Raw genomic sequence first — 14,557 nt, 5'->3', positions numbered from 1 at the left:
GGTGGTTGCAGTAGTTGTGGTAGGGATGAAGATGTGGTAGCGGTAGTGGTAGTGGACGAGGTGGTAGGGATGATGATATGGTGGTGGTTATAGTAGTGGGGGTGTTAGGGATAATGATGTGGTGGTGTTTGTAGTAGTAGTGGTGAGTGAAATGAAGATGTAGTGCTTTTTGCAGTGGTGGTAGGGATGATGATGTGGTGGTAGTTTTAGTAGTGGTGGTGGTAATGGTGATGTAGTGAGTCTTTTTTATTCATACATTAAAAAAAAAAAAGCTGAATTGTGATGGTGATGGGCGGAAGATTCTCAGCCCTGATAGATATAAAAAATCATTGTAAAGCAATATTTCTAGCATAGCTATCCCATTTTGCTTACCTTCCTATTACAGAAATAAAACTTAGAATTGTTACCTCATAATCTTGTTTAAAAAAAAAAAAAAAATTAAAACAGCAACAGCTATGGAACAGTTGTGATCAGGGATATCTAAACGCTTCTCGCTTATAAAAAATGTCCTCCACTATTTTACAGAAACAACTTTTTTTAAAAATCAACACTTCATGATGCTGTAAATTCCATACTTTCTTCCTATTGGAATAAATGTGTGATTTCTAATATAATAGAGCCAATGATTTATATTTTAACATTCAACAATTAAATAATGAATTTTATTTTAACAACATATATTGGCAATTACAAATTGTTTACACAAATGCACATGTATTCAAATAGAAAGTCGATAAGTTGATGTCACCTAGTTTTCTATATACAACCATGAAATTTAAAAAAAACAACTTTTCTGTAGGTTTGTAAGGTCAGTAACAATTGCTATAGGATGCTGGTCTACTGCAAAGTACTAAAAAAAAACCCAGCTACCCAATAACTGCTGAAAGGCAGAGGAGTCAGAATAAAATATGGAATGCACAGGAGACCAAAACTAGCCTCTTTGCTTGTGACACAAGTACACTATCATCAGCAATAACTGCTGCTCGACATCTGGTACAACTGAGACCATCGTTGGGGCAAATAAATAGATATCTATATAAGGATCATGAAAGACAAAGCGTTGATCTTCTGACTCACCTTCGGTTTTTCTAAGACGACGTCCTTTTCTTTTACTATCAGCAGGACACATATCTTTCACAGCCATGCCTGGCAACACAGTATCTGTACTTGACACATGAGGGGTTATAGTTTCCCCATGAACCATTCTATGTCGTTTTTTCGGAGGGAGCCATTGATCACTTGAATCACTTAAAGATGGTTGGTCTTTGGAACATGAAGTTGCTTCAGGTGAATTCTTCTTCCTAAGAGTTTTAGATAGAGTCTTCATTGAAGAGCTATTGAGTGCTTGTGAAGTTATTTCTTTTCGCGCAGATTTCACCACTTTAAGAGTTTCAACATTACTAAATTCAGGCACAATCTTCTCTTTTAATTTTTTCATCACATCTATCTTTTTCACTCTGAATATACTAGGAAGAGGCATTTCTCCTGGTCGCACTCTAATGAAATTGTCCGCAGGATTCTCAGAAATAGCCATATTTTTTAAACCCCTTTCTAATGCACCAAGATCTGCAGCAAAGGCAGGATCTGTAATATTCTTATGTTTTGATTTGAAACTGAGCAATTTACGCCTTTTCTTCATGCGTTTTTCAGATCCTTCTGTTTGCTCTCCATCTGTAGGAGTTTCAGGTCTGTTAGTTTCCACTCCAGTACCAGTTTGAAAAACATTTAAGCGGCTTGATGCTAATATTTTTGAGGGTTGCATCCGTGAAGTGAAGAATGACAGCCTTCGTTGTGGAGATGAAGCACCAAAGCCACCCAGTCTGCTTGATTCAAACTTCTTTTTCTTTTTTCTCTTTGTTTTCCGCATCATTACATGCAACTTTGGTTTTTTGTACTTTGGTTTTGGTCTAACAAGTGATTTCTCTGAAGGCTGAGGTAACTGAGGAAATGACGGTGACTTGACAAATTTGAATGGATTGTCAAAATATAAAGAACTCTCCATGTCATCATCTTTCTCAGATGTGAACTGAGAGTTTATAGAACTTTTTACATTTTTTAAAATGACTTCCAGGTCTTTACTGCTAAAATCTGATTTCTCTACTGCATCATCAACTGTCATGTGCTGTACAATATTTGGTATTTCATTAGTGTCATTTGTCATTAAAGCGCTGTTAGAACCTAATGTGTCAACGACTGAATTAAGAGGCTGATGTTCAATTATTTCTAAATTCTTGGACTGTTCACTTTGATCATCTTTAAATGAATTGCTATCTAATCCATTTCCTTTCAAAGAAATTTCACAACTCTGTTGATTAGCTATTTTATTCACATTAGTTTTCTTCAATTTTGTGAAAATCCTTTTTCTTGATCTCTTTTTCTTTGTTTTCTTACTTTGCAAAATGCTAGGTTCCTCGATAGGTGTAACTTTTCGTGGACGACCTCTTGGACGTTTAATTTTTTCTTCACCAGACTGTGCAGAGGGTGACCTAGGACGCTTCAATGAAGTTTCTGGCAATTCTTGTTCTTTGAACTTGGGAACTGACTTTCTATAGGTCCTTCGGGGTGGATCATACTCAAACTTCTTATTCAAAGAGCCCCTTGGTCTTCCTGCACCTTTCTTCTTCATAAAGGAAACATTTCCCGGTTCTACATCATGCAATATTGGCATTTCACTGTCATACAAATAATTTTCGGAATCAATTTTATCATCAGGCTTCCTTAATTGAGCCTGTAATATATTTTCTCTTCTGGTATCATCGTCGCTTTCCTGCTGCAAAGGACTGCTGCAAAATGCACTATGACTTTGTTCACTTTCAACTTTTTTGCTTTTGAGATGACTAGCACTTGAAGGTGATCCCATTGTAAAATCAGCCTTTGACATAACCTCCTCTGTTAACTCTAATTCGTTATCATTGCTTTCAGTGCAGGAGTGGCTATTCAAAACATTGACATTTTCTTGCTTGTTAATATTTTTTTGATCACAGTTACTTGAATCGCCTAATTTCATTTCATAATGTGTTTTATGAAACTGATCCATATCATCACTTGGCACTTCTCCCTTACACGGAATGTGAGCAGGTGATAGCTGCTCCTTCAAGGATGTGCCTACATTTTTTGTATCATGTACTTCCAGAGAGACTGCTTTTATACCTTCTTCATTTATCTTTTTGCTTTTACTAATAATTGATGAAGTCAATAAAGGATTGGTATCTAGACAGTTTTCACTTCCTCCAGCAGAATGAGGAGATTCATTGCCAAATGGAGATCCTTCAATTGAGATAATACCGCTATCTGGAGACACATTCGGTAGAGTATCAATTCGAAGACAAGAATCATGAACATCTTGAATAGAAGCACGACACCCACTTATGTTGGGCTTAACATGCTTTGCAGACTTCAGATGATCTGACCACTTCAAAGCTTCATGTGTTGTGATAATATTGTTTGCAGATGAATGCTTCTTATCCGACACAAATTTCAAACATACACCTGATTTTATAGACATGCTTCGTTCTTCATTTTCAACACAGTTGTCAATAGTACTGAAATTGACAGGTTCGGTGGCACTCTGAGCATTTTCTTGTTTCTGAAATAAAACATATACAGAAAAGATCAAGGATATTTCATTAACTGAGACTTAATACAAGGTTCCTACAGCAATTCCATTTTGAAATTCTAGTAGTTTTCAAGGTAATTTTTTTTCTAAATTCAAGGGTTGAAACAACTAATTATCCTTTAGACGCTAAAGAGGACAACTCAACTCCTTAGCTGTAGCTTCCACAGCAGTGGAAGAGCCAAAAGTTCACTTTTCTTTAACTTAACTGGAGATTTCAATGCAGTTGATTAAATAATAAATTTCACGGTTTTCAAATACTCTGTCTTTGCTCACATTTTGTCAGCTGAAATGGTGATGTGATGGTTGTATTCGTGGTATAAGGTATGATGATGTAATAATAATAATAATAATAATAATAATAATAAAATAATAACAATAATTATATTATATTTGTTGAGCACTCTTCCATATCACGAGGAAGTGCTCAGAGCGCTTTACATAGACCTGTAAATGAGCTCTATAAAAATTGACTGAAACTCATCGACAAACTGAAGATTCAATCATTTTTAAAAAAATAAGGGCATCATTGGAGAGGAGAGTGATAAATACAATACATTAAAATAGTGGGTGTTATTTCTTACTGGAAGTATGACTATGACTGCCATAATTTGATGTAGAAGGAATACTAAATAAGCATGTCATTAATATAGGTAAAGATGACTTCATCAAAGTCATATTCCTGCCTCTGTAATTATTTTGACATAGAAAAATAATCACCATTATCATCTTTAACTTCTAGCCATGACCAATTGAATTTATTCCTCACATCTTTATCGATGCTCGACAAGTCTGAATTGCGATCCACGAACAGCTCAGCCATTGTGAGAACATTAGAATAATGTAGCAATGAGCAAACTTGATTTTCAATCAGTAAATGACAGAAAAAAAAACTTAAATAAATATGACTTCTGGCCAATACACTGAATTATTAAGTAGAAGTGAATTATCAATGATTATCAAGAAGAAACTTCGGCAGGCGTAGCGGAAAAATTCAAAGAATCAAAATGAAGGTAAATCGCCACAAAACAGCAAGCTCGCTTGGGCTTGAGCAAAACAATGGCAGAAAACGTCCTGATTTGCACGGGAATTAATTAGGCTACTTACCATTGTTCCTTATAATCAGGTACTCAATCAGTGAAGAAACGATCAACCAGTTTGTTTACAACGTGAGGCAATCGAAATATGCTTGTAGCAATCTATCCTAACTTTCGATTTGAAGGTGTCTACATAACGGACTTCCAGCATTCGCAATTTACTTTATCATACTTTTGAGACTCGCCAGGTAAATGTGGTCAATTTTGGCTTAGATGAAACAGTGAAATTTATCGCTCGGTGGCTCAGTTAAAATTGGCTACAGTTGGGATCACGACGGGTTGGAAAGTGAAAAAATAATTTAACGAAGGATGTGTGAAAATACCCAGGGATGTGTTCAGACAAGCCTTTTATAAAAAGCGTCGTTTAGTCTTGGCAATATATACATCGTTAATATAAACGGTCCCCATGAGCTATGCGTAGCGCTGTGGAACACTCCTCATTACTTTACGGTCATTCGACTACGATTTGTGAATTCTTTCTTTTTTTATTTATTTCTTTCTTTCTTTCCTTTTTTTTTAATATTTGAATTTGACAAATTGAATGATTTCAGTTAATTGACTGAGAATTAACAGGTCTATTTACAGGGGCATCAACAATTCAATTCGGTAAATTTCAAAGTCTTAAGATGCTTTTTAAACATATCTTCCGATGAAGAATGCCGTATTTCTTTTGGAATTTTGTTCCAGAGGGTTGGGATTTTTCTAAAAAAGGGTTGTCCTCCACATGACATGTAAGAGTTCTTTCCTTGAGTGACAAGCAGTTTTCCATTGGATGATGGGCAAAGGGATCGGATTAGTGTATACAACTCCAATTTATCATACAGATAAGTTCATTGATATGTGTTGAGGCATTTGAAACACAATGTCAGAACTTTATACACTATTTTCCTTAACAGGAAGCCAGGAAGCTCTTTTTGCAGAGGTGACGCATCATGTTTCTTGCTGTATTTAAGGACTAATCTGCTGCAGTTTTGAATTCTTTGCAGCCTGAGTATTCTCTCGATGGTAAGGTTAAAAAAGAGAGAGTTACAACAATCAAGTTTTGAAAGAACCAATGATGTAATCAAGGTTTTTGTCACATCTGTATTTATGTAGTTTCTAGTTTTACCAATTCTAAGTTGGAAATTTAGGCATTGAGAAAGATATTTTATGTGCCGATCTAATGTCATATTTTCATCCATAAAGATTTTTAACAGCGGATGGACTTTGCACAATCGAGCCATTTATGTTACATTTGATATTTCCAATAGAATTTGTAATATTGAGATGACCTAAAATGACAATTTCAGTCTTTTCATCATCCAACTTTAAATTATTTGTTGTCATCCAAAAATTTTTTTATCATGTATGCACTTTTCTATAGTAAGTAACGTTTGACTTAGATCATTTTGCTCACATGTCATAGATATAAAAATATAAATAAAATGGTAGGCCTGATAAAATCTCTCTATTGGTTGATTTGGTACCATGAACCGCCTAAATTTAAAAAAAAATAAAAGATACTGTCTTTTGTCAAAGTCTGACAAATACTCCCTTTTAAATAAAACACATCAGGCGACCAACTACTTAACTGCCTAATGTCATATAATTGTGTGTAATTGTGTGCGTGGCTTTGTGACATGGTCTGATGATGTGACTGTCACCTCTTACTTTCGTTGGCATGTTCCCGTCGTATTTAAAATTTAAAAAAATATATGTATATATATCATTCGATTTTAATCATGGTGTAACTACTAAGGGCTTTGAAAAGAAACATAAATTGAAATAGATCCATTTAAGACCCGCTATAAGTTACATAAGTTACTTAATACCAACTGAAAGAAAAAATAATAAGTAAATTTACAAATCATAAAAAAATTAAAAATGTACCTCAGTATCCATCTTTCCATTATCTTTCAACTGAGAAGGGGACTGCAAATAACGATGTTTTCTCAGGTTGGTTCCCAAAGGATGACTAGCTTCATTTTCACAGCTACTTTTGTGAGTTTCAGACCTTTCTCGACTAATTTCAGCAAAGGAATGATCCCCCGAAAACTTCTTTTTCGGACAAGTGCTCAAGTTCAAGACAATGTTGTCACTGCTTGTTTCACTATTGTTTTTGTCACAGAAGGTTGGAATTGAAACATTTTTGCTCATTTCTTTCTGTGGCAATTCCAGATATTTGGTCAGGTTCCACTGAAAAAAAAAAAAAAAAAGATAAATAGCAATATTCATACAGGTTAGAACAAGAAATTTTTGTGGTTGATTGACGCTTGCAATAGTGAACCTTAAAAAACACAACACAAACACTTAATAAAACCACCCATAGATAAACATTTCAAAAGACTTGACTATTCACCAAAGTCACAATAATAACTACAATCATAATTGAGTTCCTCAAAATTTTAGGAAAATAGTAAGCCATTTATAAAACCAAGATTTAAGAGGAACCGGACAGATACATTTTGTGTGATAAGTTTAACTTTGATAAACATATTTGATTTCATCATGAGAATTGCAGCAGTGTCCGAAATATAACCCTATTTTATTTTTGTAGAAATGCATAATTTTAACAGTATTTTAATAATAAAACTACATTTCCCATTGTGGCAGCTAAGGCCATTCATTGTAAGACTATGTGAATAATTCTTTATATATATATATATATATATATATATATATATATATATATATATATATATATATATATATATATATATGTTTTAGAACCTGTGCTGCAATTCTTTCCACCTCGAATCAAGTCCATTGGGTAACAAAAATATTTTCATTAATCTCCATTTATTTCTGATATAACTTCTGAATCATGAATCGGGGAAGAAAAAAAATATATCAGACATTGATAAAATTTGGACTTTAACCAACCATATTTTATGACATGTAAAATGTGTCCAGTCTGGGTTTAAATTAAGCTTATTGGGAAATGTCTTCGGGGCTCAGTCTTGCTTCATACCAGATAGGTACTGAGTTCGACTACTCGCTGCGCTGTGTGGCTTTGAGCAAGTCATCTCACCGTAGCTCAGTTTGTGGCGCTGCATTGCAACTGATGTCTGGGTTATTCGTCTTCCCTTAGAATAGGCCCTAGAGACAAATTTCTCCTTGGGATGAATAAAGGGAATTTTAGATTTTAAAATATACATAACTCTGTCAGTGTCCTTCCTTCCTTGTTAGTAGCAGCCAGTTTTCTTTTGTATTATATTCATGGCTACTCTAAAAGGACACCATTTTTCTTTCTTTCAATATGTCACAATGTGTTGGAACAGAATTGAGCTGAGAAAACTACTAGCTAACAAGGGGAAAAAAATGCACATTGACAACTGACAAGATGGAAGAGTGCCAAAAGTTCACTGGAGAGATTTTCATCTTGATACTAACAATACTCAATTCTCATCAGCCTCCATCAGATCAACATCGAAAACAACTGAAAGATTCCTCTCAAATTCTTATTCTCTTCCTGCATTTTATAAAGCATAAATGTTAGCTGAGAAATATGTTGATCTAGCTGGAATCTGCTATATATGTTGTCAGGATGAAAAATCTTCCTAACTATTAATCGACTGCAGTTACAGTTGTGTTTAACCCAATACACCAATTCTAATAATAATGCTATTGTAGAGATTTTCCATTTTCCTAGCAAACTGATCAGTTAAAAACTATCTCCTATGATTTCGCAAATGTAACAGGAACATCAAACTGCCTGAAATCAGTTAAAAGTGAATGCTATAAAACCTTGGTTAAAATCCAAAACTGAACTTCAACTTGAACTTCTATGGATGCCCAGTCTGGGATCCGTAAAAACCTAATATATAAAAAAAATGGTACAGAAAATCCCAAGACAAACAATGCAACAGCTTGAATTCAAAATCAAAACAATCCCAAATGACATGTTTGGTTTGGATGACCAAAAAAGTCAAAATTTGTAATCTGGCTTCAGAATCTCAACAATCAAAATCAGTACCTAACAAACTGTTGTGTGATTTGAGAACAAAATTTGTTTCTGTAGTTATGTCTTTTGTGCTATAGTCAGAGACATAGACAAGACTGACAACTATTTAAATATTTATAGAATTATATAGAGTTAGAATATAGAATTTGAGAGAGAGAGCACAGCGTCATATTTTCGACTCTGAGCGCTACTTCAATCGCCTCACATCAGGCTGACCACCTGATACCCGATACCCTTGCTCTCGGGAAAAATGTAATTGACCGTGACACGATAGGTATGCAAGCCGGACGTTGGCGTGTGGTGCATCACTGTGATGCAATTCTTTGCTTTGAAAACCCCTCTTTTGCCCCCTTCCCCCCACCAAACCTTCAGAACGATTCATTTTATTTTCATTATTCATGTTATCACCAAGTTCGGATTTGCTTCTGTGTAATTTTTATTGTTTCTTGGTTTTCAACTTGGAAAATAATATTAGTTAAAATACGACTGCTTATCGCTCTTGGAATGATATCAAATTTGATGTGAGTGATGTGATTAATTTAATTAATAACTCTGGTTTGGATCCATGAAGTTTTATTTTTTTTCGTGATTCCCTATTTTGAAGTCTTTGTCTTTAATATAAGTTTTAGAATAAGTTCGCGATATGAGCGATTTAGGGATAAATGTTAAATATTCACATTTGTGCTCAAATGTATTATCTCAATGTGTTCTCGGGGGAGGTGGGTAGGGGGCCTGTGACAGGCTTGGAATGCGAAATGCTATCATGGACAATTTGGTATAGGGTGTTCAGTTGTGTGAATTTAGCTTTGATTTCCCCAGCCAAGTCAATTGTTAATAAATTGCATGTGTGTTTGCATGTTTCTTCCACAACAGCTTCTAATAAGGCCCCTCTGACTTCCGCAGTCAAATACTTGTGACAGTGGTTGCCGACAAAGGCCCGACTATGATAGGCTTGGGGTGTTATCTTGTGTCTGGTTAAAATCGCATCCAGACTCGAGCAGATTGGGCCAGATCTTGAACTGAGGGTTTCAAATCCTAATGCATTATAACTTCTTTTCAATTTTTTTTGTATGCTAGTTCGAATCTATGTCTGTCCCTTTCTGTACGACTAAGGATCAAGCACGTTTTTGTGTTTTTCAGTTGTTTTTTCAAATCCCGTCTATGACGCCAATTCTTTCCAAATATTTTCAAACTCAGCGCTCAGAGTCGAAAATATGACGCTGTGCTGTAGACAGAACCCAGTTACACAAGACACAAGAAAACATCGATAATTATCTCCACTTTTTTAGAACACACTTCACAAACATGATCATTCCAAAACAACACATACTGGAGCACCATTGCGTTCCATTCATGGTCAGATTTGGGTTTGGTCTTGGGCTCCATGGAGAGCAAGGCACTGAAGCCAGTCACCAAATCATAGGGAAATTGGACAAAAGAATGTGTGGTGTTAAAAGTGACACTAAAAAAATCAAGCTCATCATGGAAGCAAATACTCTCCATACATCACCACGACTACGCAACCAAGGAAAGTCACCAAAGAAAGCGAAAAAAAAAGTAATAAGGGAAATTCTCAATTATTATCTTTTAAAATAAAACAAACAAATTGATGCGCACATTTTGATAAAGTTAACTATAATGTTTAAAATTTCATATTTGGATTATTGAAAATTACTTGTATAAAGTAAGATTTTATAAGATTGACAATTCCAAGATTATCGTGAAGCTAGCTTCAGTAAACCTCTGTGCAGACTTTCAAAAAATTCAGTAATGGGATATAGATAACTACTTCAAGAGCATTTTTTTGATTAACTATGAACTTCGCAAGAGAAATTGAGGGTGAGTTATAATTATAATAGTTTTAAGAGTAATATAAAACAAAAAAAATCAGATGTCCACGGATTCATTGTCTTGTAATCGACACTTTAATTGAAAAGTGTTAATGATAATCAGTTTAAAAAATGACCTACATTTGTTTCGTTCTAACTATCATCCATCATTCATAGACTAATGAAACTTGTCATGTCACAACCATACATCATTACTAACAGTTTCCACCCTACATGCTTTCAATGGCATGTTTTGATTTAACGGAATACCCAACTGTTGATTGCATACAATTACTATAACATGCATGTCCAGCAAGCGCGCCGTTCGTTTTCTCGCCGAAACTGGGTGAGTCATCACCTGGCACATCTGGCATCGCTTAACCGCGGTAGGGCTGTGGGGAGGCCACGGTATTAAAGTTAAAGTATCGCAATTTGGACACTGAGAGAGAGAGAGAGAGAGAGAGAGAGAGAGAGAGAGAGAGAGAGAGAGAGAGAGAGAGAGAGAGAGAGAGAGAGAGAGAGAGAAGACATTGACATGTGTCATGTCTGTTTTTTTGTTTTTTGTTTTTTAGAGGTTTTACGGCGCTTGCAACACAATGAGGTTATATCAGCGCCAGTAAAAAGGAAGAAAATGGGATAGTAAAAAGTTCTAGAATTACAATTAGAGCACCCAAGAAAAAGTAAGACATAGGGGAACTGGGAACGAATAGAGATCGGATGTAGATTCCAAGAGCATATCACCAATGTACTTAGTTTGAGATCACCTATAAGTCTCATCCGGACACAAGCACAAAATCCAACAAAGAGGAATACACTCAAATGCTTACATTATACATTCAAAATAACAAATATAATAATACATGACAGAGAGATGATTTACAAGGGAAAAAATATCATCTCTCAAAACAATAACTATGCATTTGACTGGTTCCCTCCCAGCTAGGACTCTGGCCAGGGCCAGGACAAAACCAAGTAATCGCGTTCCAAGACAAAGACAAAAACATGTTGGAAAACAGATATAAGTGGATAGAAGACACAGTATGTACCTCCCTGCCCACTATGGGAGGTCAGGAACCCCACCCAGTGTCATGTCTGTCTGGTGTGGACGAATTAAGTGTAGTGGGCCATCAGTCATTTCATTTGTTTTGTTTTTTATTTAATTTTTGAATTGTGTCTGGGACTAGGATGGTGGATGAACTTTTTATCAATCACGAAAACATTGGGAGTCATTTGTCATATTTGATTTGACCACAGACGTACCCCAGCAAAAGGGTTTATTAATGGGCACGGTTGACTCTTAGAAGGAAGGGGCGGTGGGTAATCAGAATGGAGTTGGACTTGGACTTGCACAAGACCTCCAGAACTCATGAAATAATAATAATAATAATACCGTCTGCTACGATGTTCGAGTGCTTGTTGGCAAAAGACTTGGAACAACCAGTTCTTTCAAACACTTCATAACTACATCTTCCTCATAGAAACCAGTCACATAAACTGCAAGATAAGGGGTGTCTTCATGGTCAACTGTGTGGGCAGGAGATGGTCAAGAAACAGGGTAAGATTCAGGACTCGGGGTGTGAGTGTGAGAAGAGCCAAATATTTAATTCGAAGGTAAATTCGAAACAAAAATTATCTCCAATCTAATGGATTTAAATCTATACTGACCCATCACAAATACAGGTTATCAAATTCTGAGCAAATCACATGTTTTAAAATCGAATGACGACCTTAAAATCTTATAAACAATGTGATGTTAAAATGTAAACAAAGTAAGCTCTGCAACAAGGCGCTGTGCGCCATTAGAGTTCAATGAAAACTATAAAATGGCGTCTGTGGTTTTTGAGAAGCTAAATCGTAAGGGGCTTTTAGACATATTCAGAATTTGGAAAGCAATTTGGTTATCGACAATTCTCAAAATGTTCGACTTGTTCACGAATAAGATTCAAATCAATTTGATATTTTCCAATGTTTATAAACACGAGGCGTTGCTCTCATGCCATTTTACTTTACCTTTTTTGAAAAATATTACTTTCCCTTCGATTAAAGGTAAAAGTAAAGTATGTTAAGAATTACGAGCCTAAGAATTATTATTTTTGTTTTATTTTCAATTATTATCATCACTACTAAACATGCAATATTGATAATTAGGTAGAAAATATCATTTTCATGCTCTACAATGCGCTTGCTTATTCTGTATCAATATTTCTAGACCAAGCAAATCATGTTGCCCGAAGGATGCCTCTCACTATTTTTTCCAGGTAAGCATTTTCACCTGAGTAACTGAGTTACCTTTCAGAATGACATTTTACGGGAATGAGCGCCTTATCCCGCCTTATCCAGTTACACAATCCAAGAGCTATCCTGATCTTGGTTTTCATTCATACCAGTTTGTCGTTTGGATTCCTACATCTTAGGAGGTGAAAAAATCGATCACCAATTAAGAAATGAAATATGGAAAAATCTACAAATAAAATTACACCAATGAAAGTTACATGGAAAATTCATGACAACACTGTGTAGTCTTGTATGACACTCGAGTCCCGCTCTGAGCGATGCATAGTGGGGTCCTAGGAAAAGGCTCTTTACTCACATTCTCTCACCTACCTGGGTTTGAAATGAGTAGGCTACTTGGTCGTTAACAGCAGTGTCTATGTCGAAAAAAATGTTGAATGCTTCTGTTGGCTAGGGACCCCTTATTAAGCGCTTTGAGACCATTTAATGGTCTGTATAAAAACTAAAGTTTTGTTGTTGCTGTGTTTTTTTTTTGTTTTTTGTTTTTTGTTTTTTTGTTTGTTTTTTTTTTTTTTGTGTGTGTGTGTGTTGTTGTTGAAGAAAACAAAGTCGAAATGCATTAAAGCCATCAATAAAATTGACTGGGACCCATATACAAAGAAAAACATCGACACCTTAGAAAACATCCAAAGAAAAACAGCAAGACGCATCACAAACATATTCGATCCTTTCTCAAGTGCGTCTAAAATAACACAACGGATTGGCCTTGAACCTCTGGTAAAGAGAAGAAAGATAGATAAACTTAAATTGTTCCACAAGATCTTCTACAAAAAGGCGTGCCTTAAACTTCCAAACGACATTAAAGATATCGGCACAAGAACTACGAGGGGACACACAGCAAGAGTAACCATCCCAACATCAAAAACAGACGCCCACCTGTATTCGTTTTTCCCTTCCACTGCCCGACTATGGAATAGCCTTCCAGCTGAAGTGTGGCTGAAAACGGTTGCCAACATGCCTTCACGCGATTACTAGAGTTCATAACGTGACTTTTTAATCTATGTATCTTTCATTAGTATTATGTGCAGAGTTTTAACAAGTTTACAATGTAAAACCCTACAAACTGTGGAGTGATCCTCGATAATACTGGAGGTTTCCACAAGAAGAAGAAGAAGAAGAAGAAGAAGAAGAGATGAGTAAAATGTAATACCGACTAAAGGCGGCAAATTTCATTGTAAGTTTTCTCAGACACATCAAGTCTAAATTAAAGAATGTAAAGCAGGCAGTCCGGATATCAAACTTATTGGATTCATCCTTTTAATTTTGTCAATATATGGTTGATGGACATTTTTACTCGCTATTTCCAGCTCCATTTAGTTTTGTATTATTATTATTATTATTATTATTATTATTATTATTATTATTATTATTATTATTATTATTATTATTATTATTATTATTATTATTATTATTATTATAATAATTATTATTATTATTATTATTATTATTATTATTGTTGAGATTTGTAGCCCATATGCTTTTATAATAATAATAATAATAATAATAATAATAATAATAATAATAATAATAATAATAATAATAATAATAATAATAATAATAATAATAATAATAATAATAATAATAATAATAATAATAATAAGACTTATAAAGCGCGTGGTATCCCCAACCATGAGGCTCTTGGCGCTTTACATCAATACAAAGCAATATCAAAGAAAATGCATGACATCGAAAAAGAAATATTCTCGAGGATTTCTTGAACACAGACAATGATTTGGACTCCCGGATGCTCTGTGGAATGGTGTTCTATATAGATGAGCCAAAA

The 14,557-nt window shown here is 35.0% G+C and overlaps 1 protein-coding gene across 2 annotated transcripts in view; it reads right to left on the bottom strand.

Moving 5' to 3' along the window:
• Positions 1 to 12,310, bottom strand: part of LOC144964532 (uncharacterized) — a 31,825-nt gene extending 19,515 nt beyond the window's left edge. Inside the window, exons 1-3 of one of the 2 annotated variants that reach the window (XM_078898951.1) lie at positions 12,148 to 12,310; positions 6,580 to 6,885; positions 1,078 to 3,586 (exon numbers count right to left, since the gene is read on the bottom strand). In XM_078898951.1, the coding sequence (XP_078755077.1) occupies positions 1,078 to 3,586; positions 6,580 to 6,846 (2,776 nt within the window). In that variant the 5' untranslated portion in view covers positions 6,847 to 6,885; positions 12,148 to 12,310. Of the gene's footprint in view, positions 1 to 1,077; positions 3,587 to 6,579; positions 6,886 to 11,872; positions 12,061 to 12,147 lie in introns of those variants that run through there. The other variant, XM_078898952.1, reaches the window with a different exon arrangement.
• Positions 12,311 to 14,557: the final 2,247 nt, after the last annotated feature.

This window comes from Berghia stephanieae, chromosome 2 (genome assembly GCF_034508935.2).
Source record: "Berghia stephanieae isolate SIO BIC M18660-M18661 chromosome 2, UCSD_Bste_1.3, whole genome shotgun sequence".
Classification (NCBI taxonomy): Eukaryota; Metazoa; Mollusca; class Gastropoda; order Nudibranchia; family Aeolidiidae; genus Berghia; species Berghia stephanieae.
This window is presented reverse-complemented; position numbering and strand designations above follow the sequence as displayed.